The 25270-nt window shown below is 43.1% G+C and overlaps 1 protein-coding gene across 2 annotated transcripts; it reads right to left on the bottom strand.

Moving 5' to 3' along the window:
- Positions 1 to 83: 83 nt before the first annotated feature.
- Positions 84 to 24294, bottom strand: ahr1b (aryl hydrocarbon receptor 1b). 2 transcript variants are annotated; one of them, XR_003464280.1, is made up of 13 exons: positions 23703 to 24294; positions 22735 to 22922; positions 17572 to 17687; positions 14082 to 14171; positions 12775 to 12901; positions 11894 to 12024; positions 10524 to 10729; positions 10321 to 10430; positions 8987 to 9128; positions 7533 to 8901; positions 3524 to 5059; positions 1338 to 1467; positions 84 to 442 (listed from the first exon to the last, which is right to left on the bottom strand). XR_003464280.1 is itself a non-coding variant. In XM_019272703.2 (11 exons), exons 1-11 carry the CDS (start codon positions 23741 to 23743, stop codon positions 4901 to 4903), a joined length of 2679 nt encoding a protein of 892 aa, XP_019128248.2. In that variant the 5' UTR covers positions 23744 to 24294; the 3' UTR covers positions 3243 to 4900. The 2 variants fall into 2 exon arrangements, 1 of the variants encoding a protein (XP_019128248.2); XM_019272703.2 differs by lacking the exons at positions 84 to 442; positions 1338 to 1467 and having other exon boundaries at positions 3243 to 5059.
- Between the last annotated feature and the right edge of the window lie 976 nt (positions 24295 to 25270).

Below are 25270 nucleotides of genomic sequence, written 5' to 3'. Positions count from 1 at the left end.
AAAGTTTGCAGACGAAACAAATGAAAATGAGTGTTTATTGTTCACATTTCAAGACAGAATTCACACCAATAGGTGTCAGTAAAGTCCAAGAAATATGAGTCGTATAAGCTCTTGAGGTTTGGGATAAAATTACAGCTCCTTAACAAAAATAATAACAAAAATAAACAGAGCAGGAAGAGAGTGGTAGTTAATGGAAGCGATGCTTTTAGTTTTTAGCCTGTTTCTGGCTTTTGTTACAGCGAGCAGCACCGAAGCAAAGTCGTCTTTCTTGTGGTTCACAGGAGCAGCTTGTAATGCGGTGAATTATCTCAATGACCAGCACAACAAAGACTTCCTTTGCAGCTGACGCTCCTGCAGTCTCCGGGAGGTTTTGAGCTCTCCCGGCGGGCCTCGCCAGTGGCCTGCGGCGGCGGGGCTTGTACGGCGCAGTGTCTCGAGGAAGCTAAAGTGGGACACACAACATCTTGCTTGGTTGATTGATCACGTCACAAGCGGGCAAAGTTAACCGGCTGAAGACTGCGGGAGAAGAAAAACTCTCATAAATGATTCGGGGCAGGTCATTAAAAATGTAAAGTTGGCAGCAGACTGCACTCTGGGAGGGGAAACCTTTATGTGGCTGCTAAAATCTAACATTTTAAACACCTTTATAGTCTTTTGTTGTTAAAGGCACAATAATCTGAATGAATATTCACTAATCTGAGCTGAAATTGAGGTAGAAATTACTGCAGACGCAGAAGAACTGAAGCTAAAAATCTTCAGTGCACAAAGAAAACAAAATGGATCCTCTTTGACCTCCTTTCCTGATGGATGAGGGAGGTTTGATTTTTATCACAGAGTCCCGGAGGAGCTGGCTGCTTTTGTTGCACTGCTTTCCTGTGACTCAAAATGTGGTTGAAGAGAGAGAGGGGGCCTTTGGGCTCACAGTGTTTTATCTCTGCTGCCGGTCGGTAATAGTCGTTTTAGTATCCGGCGGATCGCATCGGGTATCAGTGCACGTTTGTTTGCTTTCGGCCAGGCGTGATTTCACACGTCTGCTGGTGCAAAAAGCGTAAGGATGGAGGTGTGGAAATGGCAAGCAGTGGTGTGTGTGTGTGTGTGTTGTGGGATGGTTCAGTGGCAGCAGCTAAAAGCATCCTCAGGTTGTCGGTGGCGTGCGTCACTTCGTTCATTTAAAAATCTCTGAGGTCCCGTGATGCAGCTCGGGGTGTACACTATAATAATACTTTTTATATGTATGTTTGTCATTCTTGTTGATGGTTGTGGTATCTGATGCAATTTCCTCACGTTAAGTGAGGGTGTTTTGATGCATTTCCAGTGCAAGTTTTTACTTGTCTTACCTAACCTTCCTGCAATGACTGGCTGGCTACTCTTTACACTGTCTGAAGGCTCGATTGGGGGAATGGGGAACAGCTGGGAGAACAGGTGAGCAGGTCAGGTGATGGCTGAGGTGGGTGGGAATGTCAGGCTCTGAAAAGACAGGAGACGTCAATCACAAAGAAACGAGGTAGGCGATTCAGCGTGATTGCACAAAAAATCCTTTATTTCCAGGATCCAAGAGCACATTTCATTTCAACACACGGCTCCAAGACAAACTGCATTTTTTTGTTGACATACAGCTACAACCTTCAGTGATAAAAGTAGCAAAATAAAGTCTGTGTCAGCTTACGGCCAATTTCCACCGGACATTGATGCGGGTCAGAGATAGTTGTGACTGTTTTAGTCAATGTTTCGAACCCCAGAAGCGGGTCCACGCCTAGAATACGTGGCTGTTCTATTTTTTACATACGGCCCATGTCAATCTGCACAGCGCAGCTCGAGCTGGCAGGAAGTCAGACACAGAAACGGCATAGAGAACCCGGTGGATTTTCAAAATAAAACAGCCAAAAGAGAAACAATTTAACTGTGTAGCATATTTACATATTTAGAAGAACATAAATTAAGAAAGAATGACCAAATCAGACCAAGCTACCAAAGTCTGCGGGCGAAACACTTGGTGGGGTTTGAAATTGTGTGGACCAAAACAGCTTCACGGCCACGATGTGACGGACACGTGCTCGGTAGAGTTTTGGCTTTGCGGATTGTTTGGTGTCAAAGTTTGACACAATGAAAATACTTTTCAGTCACTTTCAAGTGCTACGTGGTGGACAAGGTGGATTTTAACATACTTTTAAAAAAAAATGAGGTAAAAAAAGATTTGATAGTTTTTGTAAAATGTTGCTCAGAAGTATCTCTTCACGTACTGACTGTATGGCACCGCTTTGTTTTGAGCTAAAGTGACTCTTCAAACATGACACAGAGAAAACACACGACTCTTGGGAACAATATTCATACAACATGAAGTCATAAAATGCTTTTTTTCTACAAGACTACTTTCAGTGCTGGAGAAAGAGTTTGTAAGAGCAGTGATTTTAAAGTAGTTTTTGCAACAACATCATATATAGACACACACGCACACACACTTTTTTTTTTGTCTTTAAAGCGCCTTGAAAAATGATTGTCATTTTATAAATGTCTTCTTTCATACAGCATTTGATCTCACAACTGGTTTAAATAATCTGTTTTTATAAGAAAAGTTACAAAATAATAATAATAAAAAAAGCAGAAACAAAATCTGTAAATGCATTTCGTTGTCGTGACGTTTGTCAGCTAACGCTACTTATATGGACAAATCACTTTTAAGCACCTTTTTGTAGTGAAATAAAAGCTGCATGTTTCAAACGCCTTCACGGTTTACACAAGACATTCAACGATGGAGCGACTGCAGACACGCGTGTTCAGAAGTTTCTTATTTGGTTTTTGAAGTCGTGATAAATGCTAAATGTCCAGCCTGTCGTCTACCCTCCAGCTTCCTTTTTCTCTTCTACTTCTTTTAAATGTGAGTCACACTGTGTTCATGTCACCAAACAGCCAAGCTAGTGATGATGTCTTTGCTCCTGTTTTTTATGAGTTAAATTAAAAGATCTGTTCAATGATTTGCTCGTACTTCTGGCTTTTGTTGGAATATCTTGTCTCAGTTGCCCGGTCAGCTTAAATTACGATTTTCTTAACAACAATTTCCAGTAAAGCATGACATGAACGCAGCAGCAGCTCTCATGTCCTACCAATAGACGTGGAATCAGCTTAGAGGAAGTCTGGTGAGTTGTTTCTTTGACTGTGTGACATTCAAACAAAAACAAAGACATAAAACTGTCTTCGAGACAGCTGTATTAAAGTCTCAGCAGCGTGTTTTGTTTTTTATACTGTACTACATGTATGTAGCGTGAGAAAGCATGACGGTTCCTTTCCGCTGAAACTGAGAAGAAAAAATAGCCAACACTGCAACTATGTGGACAACTTTACATGAGAGTTTGTGTCTGTTAGCTCTGTTTAGCCTGGTTTGGTTTGACTGTGAAAAAAGAGCAACGTGGAAGTTCACACTTCATCTTCTGCTCTTTAGTTTCGATTTGTTTCCACACATGAACACATGAAAATAAAAAAATGAAGTGATTCAATCATGGAATCACAAAACTTGAGAAATACTTACATGCACTTCTTCTTCGGCCTTCAGTTGTGATCTATTATTTACAGTTAGGTCCTTAATGGATTACTGTGTGCATGTAAGAGCACTCAGTGTTTCCCACACAACACGACTGCAGGGGAAAGTCAGTGGGGGTCTGACTGGCCGAGGCCGCCGAGACAAGGCATTAACGGGACGTTTCCACACCGTCTCCGGTCGGGAGACAAAAATGCTTTTTTAGGTTTGATTTCAGTGCCACTTGACGGACAAATCAGGTCCCTTCTGATTATGTCTTTATATACATGTAAGTGCACAACGTCATTGTAAACCTCAAATAGGCTAAAATGCAGCATCAGGATCAACGACGGGATGTCGCAGCCACAGAAGCAGCGTGGGTTTTTCTGTGGTGGCAGCAACAAGTACGAACGCTTTCTGATTTCAGCTGTTTGAATCTCATCTCAACAGTAACAACGATAAGAATGAAATGCTGTTTGATTGACGCGTAAAGCACCGGGACAGACAACATCTACTGGTCCTCAAATGAAGACTGATGTGTTATCTCATGACTGCTTGCATAAACTTAACTTACTGAACAAGCAGCAGACATGACCTAGTATTTTTAGAACATTTATCCTGGTAGGTCATGTTTCTTTCATCATAACTGCAGACCCTTTTTTCAAGGCATACTTTTGTTCCTTTAAGATAGAATATTCCATATTTTGCAGACAGCTGTTGGTTTCAGTGTCTGAGAATAGAACAACAACTACAGGAGTATGAACACATACCAGGAAAGTGCTGGTGATGAAATTAAATTATCCCAGTATATTAATGTTTGTGGATCCTAACCATATTTTTCTCTTGGGTTAGGTTGAGAGTACTTTAATATGTAAATAACTTTAAATGCACATCTTTTATGTAACACCTGCTTGCAAAGTAGGAAAATTCTTCAAGCGTACAGTTTGCTTGAGGAAACAGTCAGCAGTGACGTGAAGTGTTACTTTGAATAACTTGGTGCTTTAACCGGACTTTATCTTGAGTTAAACGCTTTGGAGTGATCCAGCTAAAAAGTTCTTATCGGAGTACCGATAAATACTGATAAATAAAGACACTTTAATGAAGTAGCCGGCCTTGCTGAGTGTCACAGTGTCTTCTTCTCTTCAGGACTATAACGTGTATATACAGGTCAGACAGTGGTGAGTATTGTGACAGATAAAAACTCTGTCTTTGTTTGCTTGTCATGCCTTGTCTAAAAGATGAGAGATCCAAACAGAACCCGATATGAAGTCCTTTTCTTTCTTCTTCTTCTTCCCTCTAGTCATATAAAAATGTGTGTTCACATTTCTGTCTTTATTTTCCTCCTGTACCTTCTCTTCTCGCCTTCTCTCATACTCCGCCGTCACCTTCTCAGAGGAAGAATCCAGATTTCTGCGGGTCCTGCAGGGCGGACAGTCCGTCTGGGCAGGAGACAGGGATGTTTCCTGTCACCACTCCATTTCCATTGGGCATCAGACACGTCCTGATGTACGCTGCGTTAGTGGCACTGAGGAGGCAACCGTTCTCCAACTGAAAAACAAAGAAGATTAAAGCTTAGATATGTCACATGAGCTATAACTACAGCACCTATGGACTTTGAACAGCTTATTTAAGTGCAGCATGGTGCAAATGTATTTTCTACCCTAGTTATGGAGTCAGCGTTGACCTTAATCACAGGAAGCAGGTCAGGTCAGGCAGTATGCACTGAGAAGCAGGTGTTTAGTGAGCTGACCTGAAGTCCTGTGGGACGCTATGACACAAGGGGGAAGTGGAAGAGTGATGGAGGGAAGGACTGACAAGGTGAAGCATAACGAGACAGCAGAGAGGAGGCGAAGAAGGAGTAAGTTGGTTTTGACTGAGACTTGCTCAGCTGTGATTGGATCACACAGCACGCTTAGGGCATTTTATCTTTATGTTATGTTATATTATGTCTTTGTCGGAATTTCCAGGAGACAAACTTCCTTCAGATGTCAGTATATGTTGCTTTGTCTATGAAATGACGGTAAATCCAGCTACAGCGGAGCCATGCTTCTATCTGAGCTGAGAATAGACTCGGTGCATCGCCTGCCTCCCCCTCCGTCCTGCATCCACAGCATTAGGTAATGATGACTGTCAAATTGTAGGTCAGCACTGCTCATGCTCGACTGGCCGGCCTGCCAGTATTTTTCTTTCAGCAACAGCCACTGACCCTGAAGAATAACAGTGAAGGCTGAATGGGGCGAAGATGAATGGATGCCTGCCGGGGTTGGGCCATCTCTGCGGCTGACCGTGTCCCATCCCGATCTTATTCTATTCATTATTGTACTCTTTCTCACTACTGCCTTCCCATTCTCTCATATTTCATTACATCTCCTTTGTTATTCTACGAGTTTGTTTTTCATGCTTAAAAAAACAGAACACTAAGGAACAATAATAGAGTCCAGTGACGATGAGAGATGTAGAAAAAATAAGAGAGGCGATCTTTGTGCGAGACATTCCTGGTTCAAACTCTGGCGGTGTTGATTGGCGAGGTCTCGTTACCTCGTTATGTTTTACGATGGGAATTTCTCTAGACCTCCAGCTACATGCCTCTTTGTACTCAAACTGATTAGTGTTTCTTTCTTTTTTTCAGGATGACATTTCCCAGCGCTCGCTGCTCTGTCATTACGGGAAAAAGTTTTTGTTGGACTTTAAAGATGAATTCCTGCTTCCCCTGATCGTTATATGGTCTCATTAACCAACCCAAATCATGTTATTGGGATCTGAGTTTATGCTCCAACAGTACACCAGGATCCCTACAATTACTTTGGAACACTGGTGTTCCTTTTAATCCACATTTTATTAGAGCAGATAGACGGGAAATTCAGGGGATAGAGAGAGGGGATGAGATGCAGCAAATGTTGCTGTGGTAAGGACTTTAGGCTGTGATACATGGGGTATAGACTCTACCAGGTGAGCTACCGACCCCCATTTATTTATTTTTTGTAGATTATTTTCTTGGTGCCCTAAAAATCTTTATCAGTGTGATTGTTTTGTCCAAGCAACATTTAAAGGTCCGGTGTGTCAGATTTTGGTGCCTCTGTTTACAGAATATGGCAAAAATGGAGTATAATATTAATTACTGTGTTTTCATTAGTGTACAATCACCTGAAATTAAGAATTGTTATGTTTTTGTTACCTTGGAATGAACCTTTTATGTCTCTGTTATGTTTTTCCTTTATGCTAAGAAGGAGTGGGTGAGACGAGGGTGGTGCAATCAGCATACAATATATTGACTGCATCATTGTTGTTGAACAATCAAAATTCATCTGGGAGGATTAGAGAAAAGTAAGCAGAGGAAGTACAAATAAAACAAACCCCTACAGAGCTTCTCCTCTTACAGACTCGATTGACTACAATAGATTTGAGTCGACTCTCTGCTCTCCCCCATCTCCCCCTTGTCTTATTTACATGGCATGTCTGGTCGCATTATCGCAGTTTACACTGAGCTCCATGCCAGCCCGAGGCCTCTGTGTGCTGACTTGGAAAAAAATCCATTTCCATGACAGTGAGAGAGAACAGCGCAGGGTTGAAGGGTTGTAGATCCTCTCGGTTTGTTGATGTTCGCTGATATTTGAGGGAAGCGCAGACTTGGGCCTCGTCAGACTGCGAGTCTGGCTCTCAGGGCAAACGGTTTTGAGGACAGCTGGCAGCTTTAGTCGTCGTTTAGATGGTGAGATGGGAAAGAGAAAGACAGGACAGGCCTGACGGGAGGCAGAAGGTCTTAGTTGGATTCATTCAGGGTGACTGTTAAGGGAAGGGAAAGCATTACTCACCTTGACATGGACATGTAGCATGAGCCCTGTTTTCTATTATGTGGGGATGTTATATAAACAGGACATTACCCTCTAACCTCTGTGTTTAAGAGTTTGTCGGGTTCTGATGACACATGGACAAAGCGTTTATCTTTAAAGATACTACAAGTTCCTGAACTCAACCTGCTTCTAATTTGCATCGTGTTAACTTCATTTCTGTGGTGTCCTACCTTGCTGTGAGTGGAGTCTTGTGTGCTGGTGTTGAACATGCTGTAGGCCTCTAAAGACGGCAGGCTGTGCTGTGGCTGGGACAGACCCAGTAACTGCTCCAACTCCAGTGCAGAGCTCTGGCTGGGCAAACAAGACGGTGGAGCCTGAGTCTGCTGCATTATCTGCTGCTGCTGTTTCTGGTGACACTGGTGGTGCACCAAGCTCTGGTAGTGACAAGCATCTGATGTGGCCACATTGTTCAGAGCTGTGCTGGTGCTGTAACCGCTGTGGTTGACCTCCACGTTCGGTGGAAAGGCTGCATGTCCGTTTGGCATGTATGATGATCCGTTTGTTGCGAGTCCGAGCTGATTGTGGAAACCAGGCAGCGCCTGTTGATGGGACTGGAGGTGGACCGAGTCCTGCTGGAGCTGCCACTGCTGGTGTTTATGTTCACCGTTCAACTGCGAGGCTTTGAGTACAGTATGTGGGTGATGATGGGTGTGGTTGTTGGGGTGATGGTTGTTCTCTGTTGTGACCCAGTGATTGCTCCCAGTTAAAATCTTGGAGTCCACTGTTCCAGACTGGTTGACAGGCTGAATTTGCCCTGCGTCACCTGCACTGATGTGTCGCTGCATCTGTTGCGACAGCTGGATGATGGGCTGCCTGCTGCTGGGAAGAGCTGGAGGGATTGGCTGCTGCGTGACGCTTTGAGCCGAGTCTGGGTTTGGTGGTCCGTGTTCCTCCCCCTCCGTCCCACTTTCCAGTGAGTCGTGGATGTAGGAGAGGATTTCGTTGTTAGTGAGGAGGTCGCTAAGTGTTGGGATGTGGTTGGGGTCCAGCTCCACCTGCATCATCCTCTCATCCAGCAGCAGGAGCTCCAGGTCTTCAGCGTTCAGACCCAGGTTCTCGAGAGCGCTGAAAAGCTCACTATTGGAGCACGTTTCCTCTCCGTCCAGGGACAGAGAGTCCAGAGTGGCCAGCAGGGGGTCATAACTAGATGTTTTGCTGTTGCATCTCCACGTCTCCCCGTTAGATACAACAGGCCAACAGTCGCCACTTAACAGGTCTCCAAAGCTGCCGTCACCTTGCTGCTCGCTAAAAAGGCTGCTGTGGTACGGCATTGTAGGCTTTGTGTCTGGCTGGCAGACGTAAACGGACTCGTCCTGGCTCATCAACGCTCCCAGTAGGGATTTTGGATCCAGGTCATCTGAAGAGCTCTTGTCCAGTTTGCCCTTCTTGGATGCCTTGCTGCCTTTGGCTTTGCCCGGGAAGGAATCTGGGAAGCCGTGCAGTGGATAACCGGTCTGGTAGAGCATTGCCTCTCCGGTGGCAAAGGTGAAGGGAAGGTGCATTGACCGCTTCCTCAGGTGTTCCCCTCCTTCCTCATCCCTGCGAGAAAACATGTCAGAGAGAAGAAATTAACAAATGAATGAGTTAAAACTCAAAAATCAAGCTGGAATCGTCGTCCACTTACACCAAGGGCCTCTGGGTGGCGATGATGTAGTCTGGCTTGCCGTTCTTGTAGACAAGTCTTGCGTTGGCCTGGACCCACTTCCACCGGTTCTCCTTGGTGAGCAGCCTGAAGACGGTGAGGCCGCTCTCGCCCGTTTTTATCACTGGAATCACATCAGACAAGATGTTGGAGGCTCTGTGTCACTACTGTTTACATACTGTACGCCCCGCAGTGTGCACACACTCACACTGCATTTGCTCAGCCGGGCGTGCTGCTGTTCACTTTGGCTACATGCACACGTTACAAGTCCTTGCTTGCACATACTCAAGCAGCCCAACACACATCCATACACCAGCCCTTCATCTCCATGGCTTAGTGTTTTGTCTGCCGTGTTTCTGTGCTGTGGCTTAGACTGGACCAGTTAAGGGGGTAACAAAATTATCCGTGTTTCCATCCAGATGTACCTCAAATTGATTGATTGTCATTCTGTAAAAGGAAATGCAAATGAACGCTTGTTTCCATCCACTACAACTTGGTTTACAAGATAAGCAGCGGGTGACGCCACAGAAGAGGGCAGCACAAGATGATTTAGGTAAAGAGTGGACGCTCAACTAGTGAAAACCAACCCAGAAAACAGGATGTAAATATGACATATGTGTTCATTTCATGTATTAATGTGAGAAGACTTTTCTTATCATCTGATGGATGGCAGAAGTAAATGTTAATATTATCCTCCAATTCTCCTTTGACTGTAAAGGATGTCTTATATTAATAATATTAATAACAGTGATGTCTTCTCTTATTACTATGTGGACTCTGTTTAATGGAATTATGTCTTCCCATCTGTGTGTGCATCAGAGCGCGTTGAACACGTATGTATCTGTGTTCTATGTTTCCGAATGCATATGCATTTATTTCTCTTCCCGTATGCATGACTACATGCATACAGTATGTGTCTTTGTGTGTGGTAGTGGTGGTGCGTTGACGGTGCCATGGTTACGGCTAACCGGGTCATCTGGTACACGAGCTAAGTAGGACACTTGACTCTCGCTCGGAGATTTCCTGAATCGACAGCAGACACACACATTGAGTGTTTGTTTGTTTGTTGCAAATGTCATGAGAAAGAGGTCAATGCACATTAACTCTGAATATATACATACTGATCCCTGATGGGTGTGAAGGTGTAAAAGACACATTTTAGTGATGTTAAAAAGCCAATAAATCAGTTTAGACTACAGGGGTTTTCAGTGATGTTTAGGGTTCCCACACCTTCTTAAATATCAAATTCAAGGGCTTTTCAAGAACTTTCCAAGCCCAACTCCCTTAGATTCAGACTGCGAGCAGCTCCTACTTACTTCGAACATGATTTTCGGCACAGTACAGCATGTCAGCGGCGTGAATGAACTGGTAACCCGAACCTCGAACTCTCAGCTCCGCCTCGGTGTAGCCCAGAACGATTTTTCCTCTGAAAATCCAGCAGAGACACACATGAGTTACAAACTGAACCACACACACACTGCTAAATAAACATCACATTGATAAAAATCGCCATGTGTACTTTGCGTCGCAGGCCATGGGCGTGAAGTCAAGCTTGTGTTTGGTCCTGAAGATCATGTTCCTGGTCCTGATTTCCAGGATGGCTGGAGGCTGCAGGGGCGTGGCGATGGCAAACAGGGCGAGTTGAGGCGGGGTACTCTTCTCGCTGTCGCACTGTTGGCGGCTCTGACCATGGAGGAACTTGAGTCGACCCTGGATATTCAAGGCCTGAGAGGCAAGCACGTACAGATTACAGTCAATATGTGACAGAGGCTGTAAACAATAGATTATGCTTTAGATTACATGGAACAGGGAGGTGTTACAATCCTGAAAACACTTTCTCCTGTCTCCCTGTGGCATCTCGTGTGAGGACCCCCTACCTCCTCTGTTAGCTCTGGTTAATTGACTTTGGTGGGTTTAAGGGCCTGCAGTCGTGATGTCAGGAATCTAGCCCTGAATAGCAGGAGGGATTACGAAAAACAAAGCCGTAGCGACCGGTAGACAGAAGCAGGGACCTGGCTTACTGCTCACGCGAACGCACTGGGAGGGAGGACGGGAGAGACGCAGGTTCCAACCCCTTCATGAGCCCTGCTGGAGTGTCCATGAGCAAGATCATAAATCCCAAACAGCTTAATAACTTAATGTGTAGTTGTCTGAAACCAGCAAACCTTTAATAAGTGATGACTGCTGGCCTCTGAATTGCCTTGCTCATGGGCGACCTAGCCTCAGTTTTCCCAGCAGATTTCAGGCATTTGCTCTGCTGTTGAACCACAGCTGTTTTTTTTTTCCATCAGCAGCTAATTATCTTAGTGGAAGTAGCAGCGGCTGGTCTGAAGCTACCAACCCTAACTAAGCAAGTTCCCCCTCAGCTCTCGTCTCCTCTTGGTGGTGGGAGGATTAAATCCTATTTCCCCACGACCCCGAGCCTCTCGTTAAGGCGGATTACAGGAGTAAATGGTGGCTTCTGATCCTTGAGGGACTGAGGTGGCACGCCATACCGCCAGCAGCACCAACAGGCCTGAAAACACCACCAGCCTATGGATCCATTTTATTCTTTTTTTTGGCTAGAAAAGTAGATATGAACATGATTAACCTGAAGTGTTTTCCTCAACTAAACGTGATAAAAGGACATCTGACATCAGAGAGCCCACACACATCATTTACATTACAGCAAACTAAATGGAAACCAGCGTGTCTCATGTGTACTTACAGGATGTCAGTCAAGTAGGCGGTCTTTAAATGTGGCCGAGTCACATTAGTGTTTACGCTGTGGTCAAAGACCACCTCATCAAGTAGTTTGAGTGGTCTTATCACACGTGTCTTGGTGGCTGTTTACACTTGTACTACGAGCTGTCCACCTGTGATGGGGTGTAAACAGGCTGTCAGTCTTACCAGGAAGCCGGAAGAGTTGTCCAACAAACAGCGGAAGCGGCAGACGAAGCTTCTCTCCAGGAAAGAGGAGTTTTCAGGTGGGAGCTGGTCCGGGTTGTAGCTCACCAGGCAGGAAGATGTCGACTCTCCATCTGAGGACATTAAACATCGCTTTATCATACTGATATTGATATAAAAATGATGACTTGACCTTGATCTGTTGTTTGTGTGTGTTTGTACAGTTTGTGTGTGTCTTGTTAACCACCGACCCTTAACTAATGCAAGATGACAAGTGTGTGTTTGTATGTACAGTAGGAACGTGTGTGTGTGTGTGTGTTTGTGTGTGTCCTGGTGACTTGCTGATGTGTCCTCTGCTGTGTTGTGGCCATTGTGTTATTGAAAGTGCATGTTTGTGTATGCTCTAATATATAGCCCATGTCTCAGGAGGTTTCAGTTAAAGGTCACCTCTTCTCGCCTCTTCTCCGACCTCAGTTCAGATTCAGAAGGAAGTGCCAACAATACTTTTATTCTGAAACATCTATGTATCACTAGTATAAAGTATTGTGAAGAATCTCTCAATCATCAATAAGTTAAAAAGTATTTTGTGTGAGTTGTAATTTAACTGACTCACTGTTTCTCCCTGATTTTTGTTATTAGATGATATTTTTTATATTATAGGCTCTGAAGAGTACTCTATTAGTCACATTGATTTCTTGGTGAGAACAGCATCCGCTCGCCCTTTGTTGCCCTTGTAGTTTACCTCATCTCCTTTTGTTGTATAATTAATCTTAATCTTAATTAAATAAATTCCTGTTTTACCAAAAATAACTGGGCTATGTTAGCGAGCGGATCAGTGCGGGAATGATGTTGAATTAAATCAAGTTTGTCTTCGGTTGACAGACCTGTTGAGGAATCTGTCGGTGGTCCGGCGCCGGCAGGGGGGTTGAGGGCCCAATGCAGGTTGTTCCTGAACTCCTGCTGGTCTTCAGTGTGGATCAGCTCAAACACACTCTGGTGCATCACGTCAGTCTGACAGGAAAACAGAGTTTGAGTTAGAAATGTACAATTTTGATGAAAGGCGCTGAAGGAACATTTTGATCTGTTTTAGCTGAGACTGAGTTTGACACGAGTTAAGGTAGATGTTTTAAAGCAGTTACTGTCAGCTTTGATTCAGTTTGCCTTGAAGTGGAGCCAAAAGAAATCAAGTGTCGCTGAACATTTAATTCAAAGAGCTGAAACAAAGCCAAAGACCTGCTGTGACCCTGATATCTGTCATACAGACCCAGCATGATCTGGATGAGGGCCAGGATTGAACCACCTTCCCAGTGTAGTGTGGTCAAACTCTGGTCACCGAAAAGGGATTTTGACAGGCAGAAGTGTTACGAGAAATACTTTTCAAACCCACAAGTTATTTTCTATTAACTGTTGACTCTTGAAGGAAGAGTTGTGCTAAGCTAATGGTGGCTGAGCTAAGAAACGTTCTCATTCTTGATATCATGACTCTTGTATTTCGTATTGTTTTTGTAGTTTACAGTGGTGGAGAAAAACTACAACAACAGACACCCTCTCCCTCGTCCGTGTGGCTCAGTTCTCTTTCCTGACTTGTTCCTCAGGTGTGTCTTATTTTCTGGGTGTTTCACAGCAGCTGTTCACACCCCGTGTTTTGGGTGCGTGTTGTTGTTTCCAAACACTTTGCCCGAGCGGAGACAGCAGCTCCGCCGCGCATTTGGGGATGTTTGGGGAAATGGATGGTGACACGCCTCAGGTGGACGGGGAAATGAGGGGTGAGAGGTGGTGTTTACACCCTGGCCAGGCGAGGACAGTGTGTTGTGTTTGATGGTGTGTATGGAAGTGTGTGTCAGACAGACAGAGTGGATAATTTGATAATCATACTCTTCACAATGAGATTAGACCAGAGGCAGCGGTGCTTTGTTGTGAAGCCAATTAAATTAAACCTCTCACTCCACATGTGTGTTTGATTCACTCCTCGGGGCACTCAGGATGATGCGTTCACTTGCTGCTCTCTGCTTGTTAACGCCACCTATCTGCCTAGTTCAAAGCAATAAATGTGTCTGTAGCTGTGATTATTTTCACCTGGATGAAACAAGCCAAACTAAACGCAGACACAGTGACTAATCCAAAGTTTCAAAGGTTTAGATAAGCGACTTGTTGTTTGAGAATTATTTGTGAAATTTACAGGAGGTTTTACCTGATGGAAGCCGAGGTAATCCTGAATGGTGTGAGAGCAGAAGAAGACGATTCCCTCGGCTGTCACCACCAGGATGAAGCCGTTCAGGGCCTGCAGAGAGAAAACATGTTTGTGTGTGACTATAGTTGTGTTTATACTGTGTGTTGGGTCACTGGGAGGGTCCCTTAAGACAGCATCAATTTGTGGAAATGCCACATCCAGCTCCTGTTTTGAAACTTTGGAAGAAAGAGCACTGGAGAAAGAAAAAACAGGGATGAGACTTCTCCCCCAGGCTGAAGGAGCGGAAGATGAGGAGGAAAGGCTGGAGTCGAATGGACGTCAGTTCAAAGAGAAGTCATGGAGGAGGAGCGAGAGGAAGGAGGTCACTACTGGATGAGTAACACCGCCATCATCGCTCCTCCTCGTCTTCCTCCCCTCAGGGCTCAGAGTGGAGGTGATGACACTGTGTCCCGACAAAGAATCATGACAGCATCCGCCTACACCTCACTGATGAGGACGATAATGATGATCTCCATATATCTGAACAGACACGTGCGCTAATACACTCCTCATCCCCACATCTGGACTCAGGTGGTTTTCTATGATTCATATCGCTGCAGTTGGATCAGAACTTTCCTTTTGAAAATCCATTATATGGTCTCAAAAGTTCATCACCATCAGGCCTAAAACAAGACAGCTTCTTTTAGCTGCTGAATTATTGACATTTTGGAGGTAAGAGGGTCTTATTTAATAGCGGCAACATTATAAAATCTGACCGCATCACTATCGTGCCAATAATAATGGTAAAGCACACCCTCTCGTGTAATAATGCTTAATTACTGCACAGCTCTGACTTACAATAGCTGCCTTCTCACTGTGCTTAATTTAAATCTCTGTCTTGACTCATCCTACAGTGTGATGGTTTCTCCTGCTTGTTTGAGCTGTCAAATCTTCTTCATAATTTGTCCTTATGTATTTCATGTTTTAATGGGTATTGTAGCGACCACTATGAATTAAAAAAAAGGTTTTAAAACTTAACGTACATAATAAATAATTTTTAGTTCACTTAAATTGTTCCTGTGTGGTCCTCTCTGCTAAAAACTGCCTCTCCTCCTCATCGTCTTCTTTAAAAAGCTGATACCCGCCATGTGACCACACCCGACACTGTCCAACACACACACACACACACACACACACACACACACACACACACACACACACACACACACACACACACACACACACACACACACACACACACACACACACACACACACACACACACACACACACAACACACACTCATAAACACACATACAGTACTGATGGAGTGGCATACAGGCTCTGTGTATAAATATTTACTGTAGCTTCATCTGTCTGCAGAAACACATCTCCCTCTCTCGCTCTCATGTTTGGTCAACCTCTCACTCTCCTGAGACAGAGGGAGTGTGTATATGCGTATGAGTGTGTGTGCGAGAGAGCGGTTGTGTTTGTTGTCTCTGAAATATGACAACCCAATGACAGCAAACAGGAAAACTCTCTCTGAGTTTACAAAGAAGTATTTTGACTCAAATGAGCTGCTCGTTTGTTTCCTGTTTGCAAACACTGAAGTATCTCAGTTTGACCTCGTAATGAAGTGCTAAAAATTAGATTTGTCTCCATTCCAGCTCACACACACACCAAAACTCACCTGTCTATACCGTAAGTGGACGATATGAGTGTTTGAGATTTGGTGATATAATGTCAAACATCTAAGAATACCTCAAATGCTTTTAGTTGACTCACACATCCTTCATCTAAACCCCCCTCGCTTCAATAATAGATGTGTTCACCGGCTCTGTATAATTCATGGCTCGGTGTCTGTAATGGAACAGAGCAGCTGAAGGCAGGAAGCTGCTGCCCTCCACGCCGACACATCCTTCCTTCTTCACTGCCGCAGTGACCCATTTACTCCTCTGGGATCAATGCATCTATCAATAAACTGTGTTTACTTCTGTTCGTGTCTCTGAACTGATGGTCTCCATCCACACCTCATAGCTCCTGTCCAATCAGACACCTCCGAGTGTCTCGGCACATTTCTAACCGACCGCCAAATGGTTACAGTAAAACCTCAAACCTGGAGGAACTCATTTGTTGGCCACTTGGGGGCAGCAGAAACAAACTGTGAACACAACATTGACATATCATCGCTGTTCCAGGTTATTAATTACATAGATTTGTTGAATACTTACTTCTAATTGCTCAACTATGGTCTGTTATTTCCATATAGCACACTGTTGCTATGCTCTGAGTGAAATAAAGTCATTTTTAAATCTATAAAATCATTTATAACGTGAGGTTTGAAGATGCATCTTAATGCAAAGGGAATGCATTGACTGGAGTTTGTAGCCGACACTAACATTAATCATTTATTTTCTGTCCTCATTTGGACAATGAAGTTGCAATGTTGTCCTCTTGATGGAGGGAGGCAGTGATCAGCAGCGAGTGAAAAAAAAAAAACCTGGACACTTTCACCCTGAGCTAACATCTGCAACCGTAATGAATACAACAAGCGGCTAATCAGCCAAGAATTCAGGAGGCGCTGTCAACTTCTCCTTCCAGCTCTGAGAGGGAACAGATTCACTCAGTCTGTGGTCCAAGAGTCCCTTTAGCGAAACAGTGACATCTGAACTCTACGGTGAAACCAAAGCCCAGGTAATGGAGTCAATGAGCAAAGCTAATTGAGTAGCCATTACATGTGTTTCCTGGACTTCTGTTGCGTCTGACTCACATGTAACAATATCAGCAGTAGAGGCTGGTGTTCAGAAGATGCAGCTTAAAGACAGATGTAGTCTGATTTTAGAAAGCTATATCGAAGATTTATCTACTTGTATTAACTGATCGAAAAGTAGCCGTGTGTGGTAAAATCCTAGAAATATCCTAAAATAACGTACGTATCGTAAGAGAACAAACACATACATACCCTGTCATCATTTTGACTTATTTTTAAAATAATAATAGTGTGAGATGAAACGTGAAATCACCACTGTGGTCAACTCAAACTTCTCCACTGTAAGTCCAAGAAAACAAGCTATTTCTCCTCATGTCCTGCTGTGCTGGGCGGCCTCTCCTCCATCACTGACCTAAAACAGCCAGTCGTTGTTCTTCTTGTTGTGTGCAGACTCTCTGCGTGATCCTTGGAAACAACCCACAACCCAGCTCAGAGCCTCAGAACCAGGAGGGCCCTCAGTGGTTAGACGATACTCGACTTTATCACGTATGAATCCAGATGTAAACATGACCAACACATACTGAGGAAGGATAGTGACTAAACTATATCCAGGTGTTTATAAAGTCTAAATACACTGGTTTAATCAGGCTTTATACACATATGTTTGTGTAGTGCCATTTCATCCACAAGTTATCATAATTAGATGAAAATAAAAACACATTTCTGCAGCGTCAGTCATGTCAAAACACAGTAAAGCTAAATGGACCATGACAGCAACACAGCGGGCTGTTGTGCACCAACCTGCAGCAGCAGTTCCCCCTCAGGTACGTGTCCGTTCACAGGTCCTGGCGTTTTGCGGCCATCACTGTGGTCGCTGCTCTTGCTCGTGTCATTGGACAGCTGCTTCTTCAGCGCCACTGCAGGAAACAGAGAGGACAAGTTTCAGTTTGGACACACAGATCAATTTGCAGATAAAAAAAAAAAAAGACCATCACTGGATATTCCCTAACATTCATTATTTGACATTATCCTTTGCCGGTGAAGTCCAGCTAAAGACGTGAAGAGGACTAAATCACAGATTGAGAGTAGTAGGGAATACAAGAAGAAGACCTGAGGGAGTAACACCTCAACATAGAGAGACAGAGAGGGGATTTCAGGCAACAAGATGGATGAAGTAACACCTAAAAATAAGACACGAAGGAGAGAGTAACGCCTGTAGGAAAGGCAAAGACGGATGTCAAAAACAAAACTGACACTGAAACAAGATTTTGTTTCGCTTCGTAAAGAAGTTTATTGACGTTTATTTCGACTAAAACGCTTCCAAAAAGGCTTCTCTGTGACCTGACGGCAAAACATGGAGGCCAGCTACTGTGCCTTTGACCCGGGGGGATCAAGTCTGTTTGAGTGAATCGAGTCTGAAGAAAACAAAGAGCTTTGTGTGGAGACGTTAATGGAAGAGGAAGTGTCTGAGCGCTACAGACAATACAGAGGTCGAAGGTGCGACCACTTTAAACGGCCTCTTCTGATCGCGACCTAAATTCTCAGCTGTGATCAATAAAGCTCCATCATATCTCTTTATTATCATTAATAAAGTATTTGTGTCTAGACCTGCAACAATTAAAATCATCACTGTCTAAGAAAAATGTCCAAACTTTGATCTCAGCATCTCAAATGTTTTGACCCCTTTTATGACAGAAGAATTAGTATTTATGCCTGTAACATAAAAGTGTTTATGACTCGAACTCAAACAGTGAGACAAAAATGTCTCCTAGTATATAAATCTTCACTAAGCTGGACCCAAACCTTTGTCTGTTGATGACAGAGCTCAGTGTAGTGGAAGTTCCCAAGGCCAAGAGAGAGCAGGAAAAGCATGTCGACTATCAATAATTAAGAGATAGAAGGGTTGGGGGGTATTTTGTGCTCTGACGTCATGAACGAGAGCAACAAAAAACACCCAGAGGCGACTGGGAGGAAAAGGAGGAGGAGGAGGAGGACATCTGTTGGCACAACGGAGGGCGGAAAGGACACCAACAACCAATAAAAACATCACAACAGGCGCTCTTCAGTCGTCTGACTGGCTTTACGAAGACAGACGTGAAGGAAGCTCCACATCAGCCTGAGTGAGGCCTCATCCGGACAGGGATAGATCGAGACAACGACTGCAAGAAATGTTTTTGGTGCTCTCATATTTTAAATCTCACATTTAAGAAGCTTGCATCAGCAAATGTTTGTTTGATGAACGTTGATTAATTTGTCGAAGTGTTGAACCTACAGCAGCCACAGATTGAAGTCGGTCTGGTGGGACGATGACAATCGAGCAATCAAGCATCCACATGACCAAAATACATTTTTCAAAGGTTCGACTGAGCTCAGCGGCAGGGTTGACGTGAGGAGAGCATCCCCCAAATGACAACAGGGAGGACTATGTGCAAACTGTGATGTTTTTGTGGGTGTTGGGCTTAAAGAGGTTAGGATAAAATATTAATGACGGACCTTGAATGCTTCATTTCTATTATGCTTAGACTAAATATCTCCCTCTCTTTATTTGATATAACTGAACTTATTATAACATTTTGAGGTAAAGAAACTGATTAGTTTAAATTAACGGCATGATATGAGCCTGTGTGCACACACACTGTCGGATAATGTAAGAAAAAATGCTGTTGTATTACATAAGTAACCACTAATCTGCTCTGAGCACTTGGCAGATGGCTTCACACACACATTGGGATGATACCAGTCTGACCACTGTGACACTATAATTCCTGACTGGTGTCTTAGTCAAGTAAAACAAAAGAGTATTTTAGTCTATTTACAGTGGATGGATGTAGATATACAATGACTTTCAAGTTCATCAGTTTTACTGGCGGACCAGAACGCAGCGTCAGAGCAGAACAAAGTCTCAACCCTTTGCTGCTTCATGAGGAGAAGTCTGATGATTTTAACCTTGACGAGTGAACAGGTGATCATTCAAGACCTCAAAAATTAAACAACAGGAGGTTCTTGGGATCCTTTTTGTAACTGAGGAGGTTCAGGCGATCTTTGATAAGATTTTAAGTAGTCTCTGAGAAGGTTCTTAGAGTCTTCTGGGGTCATTATGGAGTTTCTAGTTAGTTTAGGTAGTTCTGTTAGGGGGGTTAACTGGTTGTTGATGAGGTTCTAGGGTACTCTATGGCCACTGAATAAGCTCTAGGGTGCTTTAGGAGATTTTAGTGGTTGTTGGTATGGTTCTGTGATGCACAAGAGTTTTGTTTGCTGTTGAGGATGTTTTTTCTGTGATTTAGTTTTGATAGATTATGATTTCTGGGGTCCTGTAGGAGACTAAAGACCACCACCATCATCAAAATACCAAATGAGAGAATATCTTTCAGCCTCCAGCCACCACTTCCATACTTTCTAGCTGCCCTTTGTTCAGAATAAATTAAATTAAAGCATCTTTGAGGTAATAGATGAGGGCTCTAGTTAGCTTCTAGCCTCTTCTGGCAAGCCACAGATCAATACTAACAGAGGGAGCGCGGTGTAACCTCACCTAAACTTGACCTAATTCTTCCATATGCTCACTGAGGGTGAGACCAACATGGCCACTGATTAAAATCATGTCAAAGTCTGCTCCCTGCAAAGAACAGACACAGGTTAAATGTATAATTATTAAAAACAGAGATTTCTCAGAGCTTGTAGGAGTCAAAAGTTGAACAGTGGGCGCTCTGGCCTCCCCCCTTCCTTCTTCAAAAGGTCTGTGCCGTGAGTGGATTACCCCGCCGTGTTTTCATTCTCCAAGGCTTTCATCTCCTCCTCCCACCTCCTCTCCGCTCACTGTAAAGCAGCAGTCCTTTCAGACCGACATTACTGTGTGACTGAGACTTTGGGACAAGGGTCGTCTCATGGCCACAGGCAAGAGGAGCTGAGCTACAATACGTGAAGGTTTTATTAATGCATTGTGATGAGAGTGGTGGTAGGGGGGGGTTGTCCACGAGAATGGGCTTTGATAGAGAAGTGGGTCGGTTGGCCTGTTTCTGCAGGGTCAGGGTGTGACACAGAGGTCTGTGTTGGACAGTTTGAGTCTGATGGGATGCTGTTTAAAGGAGGAGCACTCAAATAGTTCAGTGGGAGCAACATGCCAAGATATTTCCTTAAAAAAGGATCATAAGCAGTTGTGACGCGTATTTAATAATTTTATAATAAAGCCGGGGTTTCTCTCGCTAGACCTTCAATCTAGACAATCAGACAATGCTAGTACACGTGGAAAATAAAGTTCATACTTGTAGTTCCTAAGATATGAATACATGCGTGACTTCACAAGTACAAAACATCCCAAACAGTAAGGGAAATTCAATATAAAGAATGTCAGTAAATCGTTGGGATATAACTGAAATTCAGAAACGTGGACGTGTTGTGACGAAACTGAAGATGCTGTTCATGTCATTAGAGACTGATCACTTTCATGGCTGTTTAATTGTTGTGGGATAACTTCATAGATGATGACTTTACAGTTTTTATAATATATTTTTAACTGTTCTGTGGATGTAGATGATATGGTGTCGGCTGTTATGTGATAGTGTCATCTCAAACAGGTTTGTTGTGTGAGGTTAGATGGTTAGAATTCAAGCGGCAACCTCCATGGCATTAAAGTGAAGCTCCTCAAACGTCCACTTGAGGCTGGCTACAGAAGTCTTTTGTCCTGTGCAAGAGACACGACAGCCAAGATGGTCTCATATGCTGAGCTTCCCTGTCCACTCCTTTCACTGTCAATAGTTGAATCCCAAAGCAGACCACAGTAATTAAAAGTTATGACTTTAACATATTAAGTGGGACAAATATGATGAGCGTGAGGACAGGGGCTGTTGACTGCCACAGTATATCAGAATATTATAATTTGTGTAACCGTCTAGCATTCCTGGTGTTGACTAGCAAAGCTAGCAGCGCACATGTCTAATTAAAAGGAGTCTTTGTTTAAGTAAACAAGCTGTCTAATAAACACCAACGTCTGTTTATTTAATGATCTGCAGCTGAGTAGCTAATTAGCTTTTCTGGCCTTGAAACTGACGTTAGCAGCGCTGTCTACACCAGTGCATGTTCGTTTGGTGGCTCGTTCAACACCCTAAAGTGCAAGAGAGTTATATAAGGAGAAGGAGGCTTTTGCAGGAGAACTAAACACATTAAAAAAAATATGACACAACATAAATCAAAGCTGTGATTGGTGCTGGAAGTCATCTGAGCAGTTAATCAGTGCTTTAAAATGCTGATTCGAGCCTCCTGCGGTAGATTATACTATGAATGCAGGATTCAGATATCCCACACGTTCTTTGAGGTTTAAAGGCTGAAAAGATTTCTGAAAGGCTGTTTGTTGTTTTTGGACAGATTTACAATCTGACTTAAAGAACACACACACACACACACACACACACACACACACACACACACACTCACACACACACACACACACACACACACACACACACACACACACACACACACACTCCTACATCCCAAAATCCATCTGCTATGCCCGTAAGCCTGCGGACTCCTCGACAAAGCCAATCCTCTGCACTTTGCCGCTTCTTAAATGGAGCCTGAATCACAGACAGTTCAGACAAAAAGGTCGCAACCTCTATCTAAACCCCCTCCACCCTCATCCAAACCACCACCCACCGCACTGCACCCGTACAAACCCCAAACGTTTCTGAAGAATATCTCGCCCTACACTGTGTGCATACTTCAGGCTAACGACCATAGAGATGAGTTGTACATTTATATGACGAGGTTTTCTGCCTCTGTGTCTGCAGGTCCTGTGTGAGGTGTGAAAAGCTATTTCGGACAGCGGGGGAAGGCAAAGGGTAAGCAGCTGTTTCAAAACCACCACCTGACATTTACCATCTTCAATTTCAAGATTTGTTAAACACCCCTGATGCTGTATTTCCACCTCCCATCACCTCGAACCGCCTGTAAAATCTTGTGTTTTCCTACCGGAGAAGAAGCTCTTAGTGCGGAGGAAGCTGACGCTGAGCCTCAAAATGGACAGCTTGTCCAAACTGGAGATGACATCCTCGGAGAAGGGCAGCAGGCTGGCGAGCCGGTCCAGCTCTGAGTTCAGGCGGTCGCGGTGGCGCTTGGATGGGTTGGACTTGGCGCCTTCGGGTGGGGTCGGTTTGACTCTGAATGTTAAGGAAATATGATGATATATATGATTTATTATTACCTCACAATGAGTCACATCTACCATATAACCTCACATTTACTGGATCTTTGAGGCTGATAATACACATGTTTTAATTGATTGAGCTGTACCTTGAGCTGCAAATAAAGACTATTTCATCACTGATCATTGAGCTTAACAATTTCTATCAACATTTAGTTGACAAAATGTGAAAACATTTCCAGGGTGTCATATTAAAATTCCTTGTTTTGTTCTGCCAACAGACCAAACCCCCCAAAACATTCAGTTTACGCTGATATAAATACAAATAAGCAGCAATTTATCATATTTAAGACACTGTAACCAACATTTTTGGGAGGAAGTGACGTATTTTTAATTCAAAAAGTTGATTTTCAGGCAATTGACTAGTCATTTTCACATTGGTTGGAAGTATCATAATGATAAAATTGCACAAATACAATTAATTTACCACCAATTTTCCATATAAAGTGTATTTAATCATAAAATGTGACCTCTAAGTTATATATTTACATATTTATGACTTTATTGTTGTTATTTTTCTGCCTGTGGTGCTAATTAGAGCCTATCTGATATATGAAAAGACCAATATTACTGTCCAATATCGAGTGCTGACAGATGTATCAGTGTACATGTGCATTCATGTTTGTTTTTTATGGTATCAGTCAGGTTTCGGTGTTAATATTGAGCTGTTTTCTTGTTAAATGTTGATTCCTGAGATTTAAATAACACAAATAAACCACAATCTTCCATAACTTACCCCTTTTGTGCCGGTTTTCTTCTTTTCCGTCCTGCATACATATTGTTACTGTTGGTTTATTGACTGTGAAGCCGGAGGAAATCCATAAACTAACTTATACAAGCTCCACACAGACATCCAGCGCAGGTCCCGGGGATCAGAGGCAGGCATGCGGCTCATCAGTGACTGACAGGACGGGAAACTCGCTTTAGAGCTAGCGTTAAATATAAAGTATGCACAGCCGTTATGCTACTGTTAAAACCTGTAGTTATTCCAATAACAATACAGTTATAAAAGCCAAAGCTGACGACAGATAATGTCACTGTGTGAGCTCCTTTAAAGGGAGGAGTACCGCTCCGGTTACTATGGCGCTCCAACGGTCCAACGGTCAACCTCCGTTTAAAAAAACCCCAAAACAAAACGTTAAAACTGAACCGTTATGAAGTTAAAAGCTTCCCCCGTCCTCTCTTCTCTCCTCCCGGATTCCTCTGCAGCAGCTTCCCTCCTCCTTCTCCTCCACCTCCTCCTCTCTCTCGGTCTCTCCTCTCCGGGCAGGCGCGTCCCAGCCGGCACCGCTGATTTCAACGTCGGGTGCGCGCAGCGGGTCAAAGGTGACGTAAGGAATTATAACGGTCGACTTGATTTCAAATTTAGTATCCATGGATACACGGCGTAACGGACTCATAATATATCGCCAAATATCTTATTTTAGTGTGATTTTAATAATAGTTAAAATAATATAATTAATTTCTAAATTCTAAATGAAATACTTTTTTATTTTTTAGTGTACTTGTATTAACTATGTATTTTTTTAAAACTATACATTTAGATTATTAAGTACAACTACTATATACTTAAAGGTGCAGTGTGTTATTTTCAGAATAAGCCAGACATGGAATATGGTATTCATAACTATGATTTCATGCAAGTATGAGCACCTCAAAATAAAAATACTTTTTGTTTTTGGTACTTAAAAATTCTCCTTTTATATCTGCGGTGGGAGCGGGTCCTCTTTCATAGAGGCCACCATGTTGAAACACCGAGTTTCTACAGTAGCCCTGAACAGACAAACTAAATACTGACTCTAGACAAGGCCTTTCAAGTGTAGTTTCTCCTTTACACTAGGAAGGTGAGAGTGATGTGAGGAGATTGCAATGCCATTAGTCCATTAGATGCAACTAAATTCTACACACAGGACCTTTAACAGTATAATAAACAATATAAAATAAATACAACTGTATACAGAAATAAAATGTATGTGAAAACTAACAAATCCAGCTACATTTCAAATGCAAAAAAAAATCCACTTCTTACTCTACTACTTTTCTTAAACATGTATTTTGAAGATGAATATTTTACACAAAACTTATATTCAACTTATAAAATGTGGTATGTTTAATTTAAGAAACCTAAATAAAGTAGTTAAAATGAGGTTTATTTGTTGATGCAAATGCATTTTACTGGATTAGGCTAATAAAATGCAAGATTTTTACTTGGAATTGAATATCTTTACATTGTAGTATTGTTATGTTTATTTTAGTAAAGACTATGAATATTCTGTATATATATTATGGTTTTCTTTGAGTTGA

Source organism: Larimichthys crocea, chromosome XIX (assembly GCF_000972845.2).
Source record: "Larimichthys crocea isolate SSNF chromosome XIX, L_crocea_2.0, whole genome shotgun sequence".
Lineage (NCBI taxonomy): Eukaryota > Metazoa > Chordata > Actinopteri > Sciaenidae > Larimichthys > Larimichthys crocea.
Note: the sequence above shows the minus strand (reverse complement) of the source record. Positions and strands in the feature narration are given on the sequence as shown.

Coding starts and splice junctions, on each gene's coding strand:
- ahr1b (XM_019272703.2), bottom strand. CDS start 23,743: ATGTATGCAGGACGGAAAAGAAGAAAACCGGCACAAAAGGG. Junction 22,923..23,702: donor AGAAAACCGGCACAAAAGGG/GTAAGTTATGGA, acceptor CTTAACATTCAG/AGTCAAACCGACCCCACCCG. Junction 10,431..10,523: donor CCCATGGCCTGCGACGCAAA/GTACACATGGCG, acceptor CTGGATTTTCAG/AGGAAAAATCGTTCTGGGCT.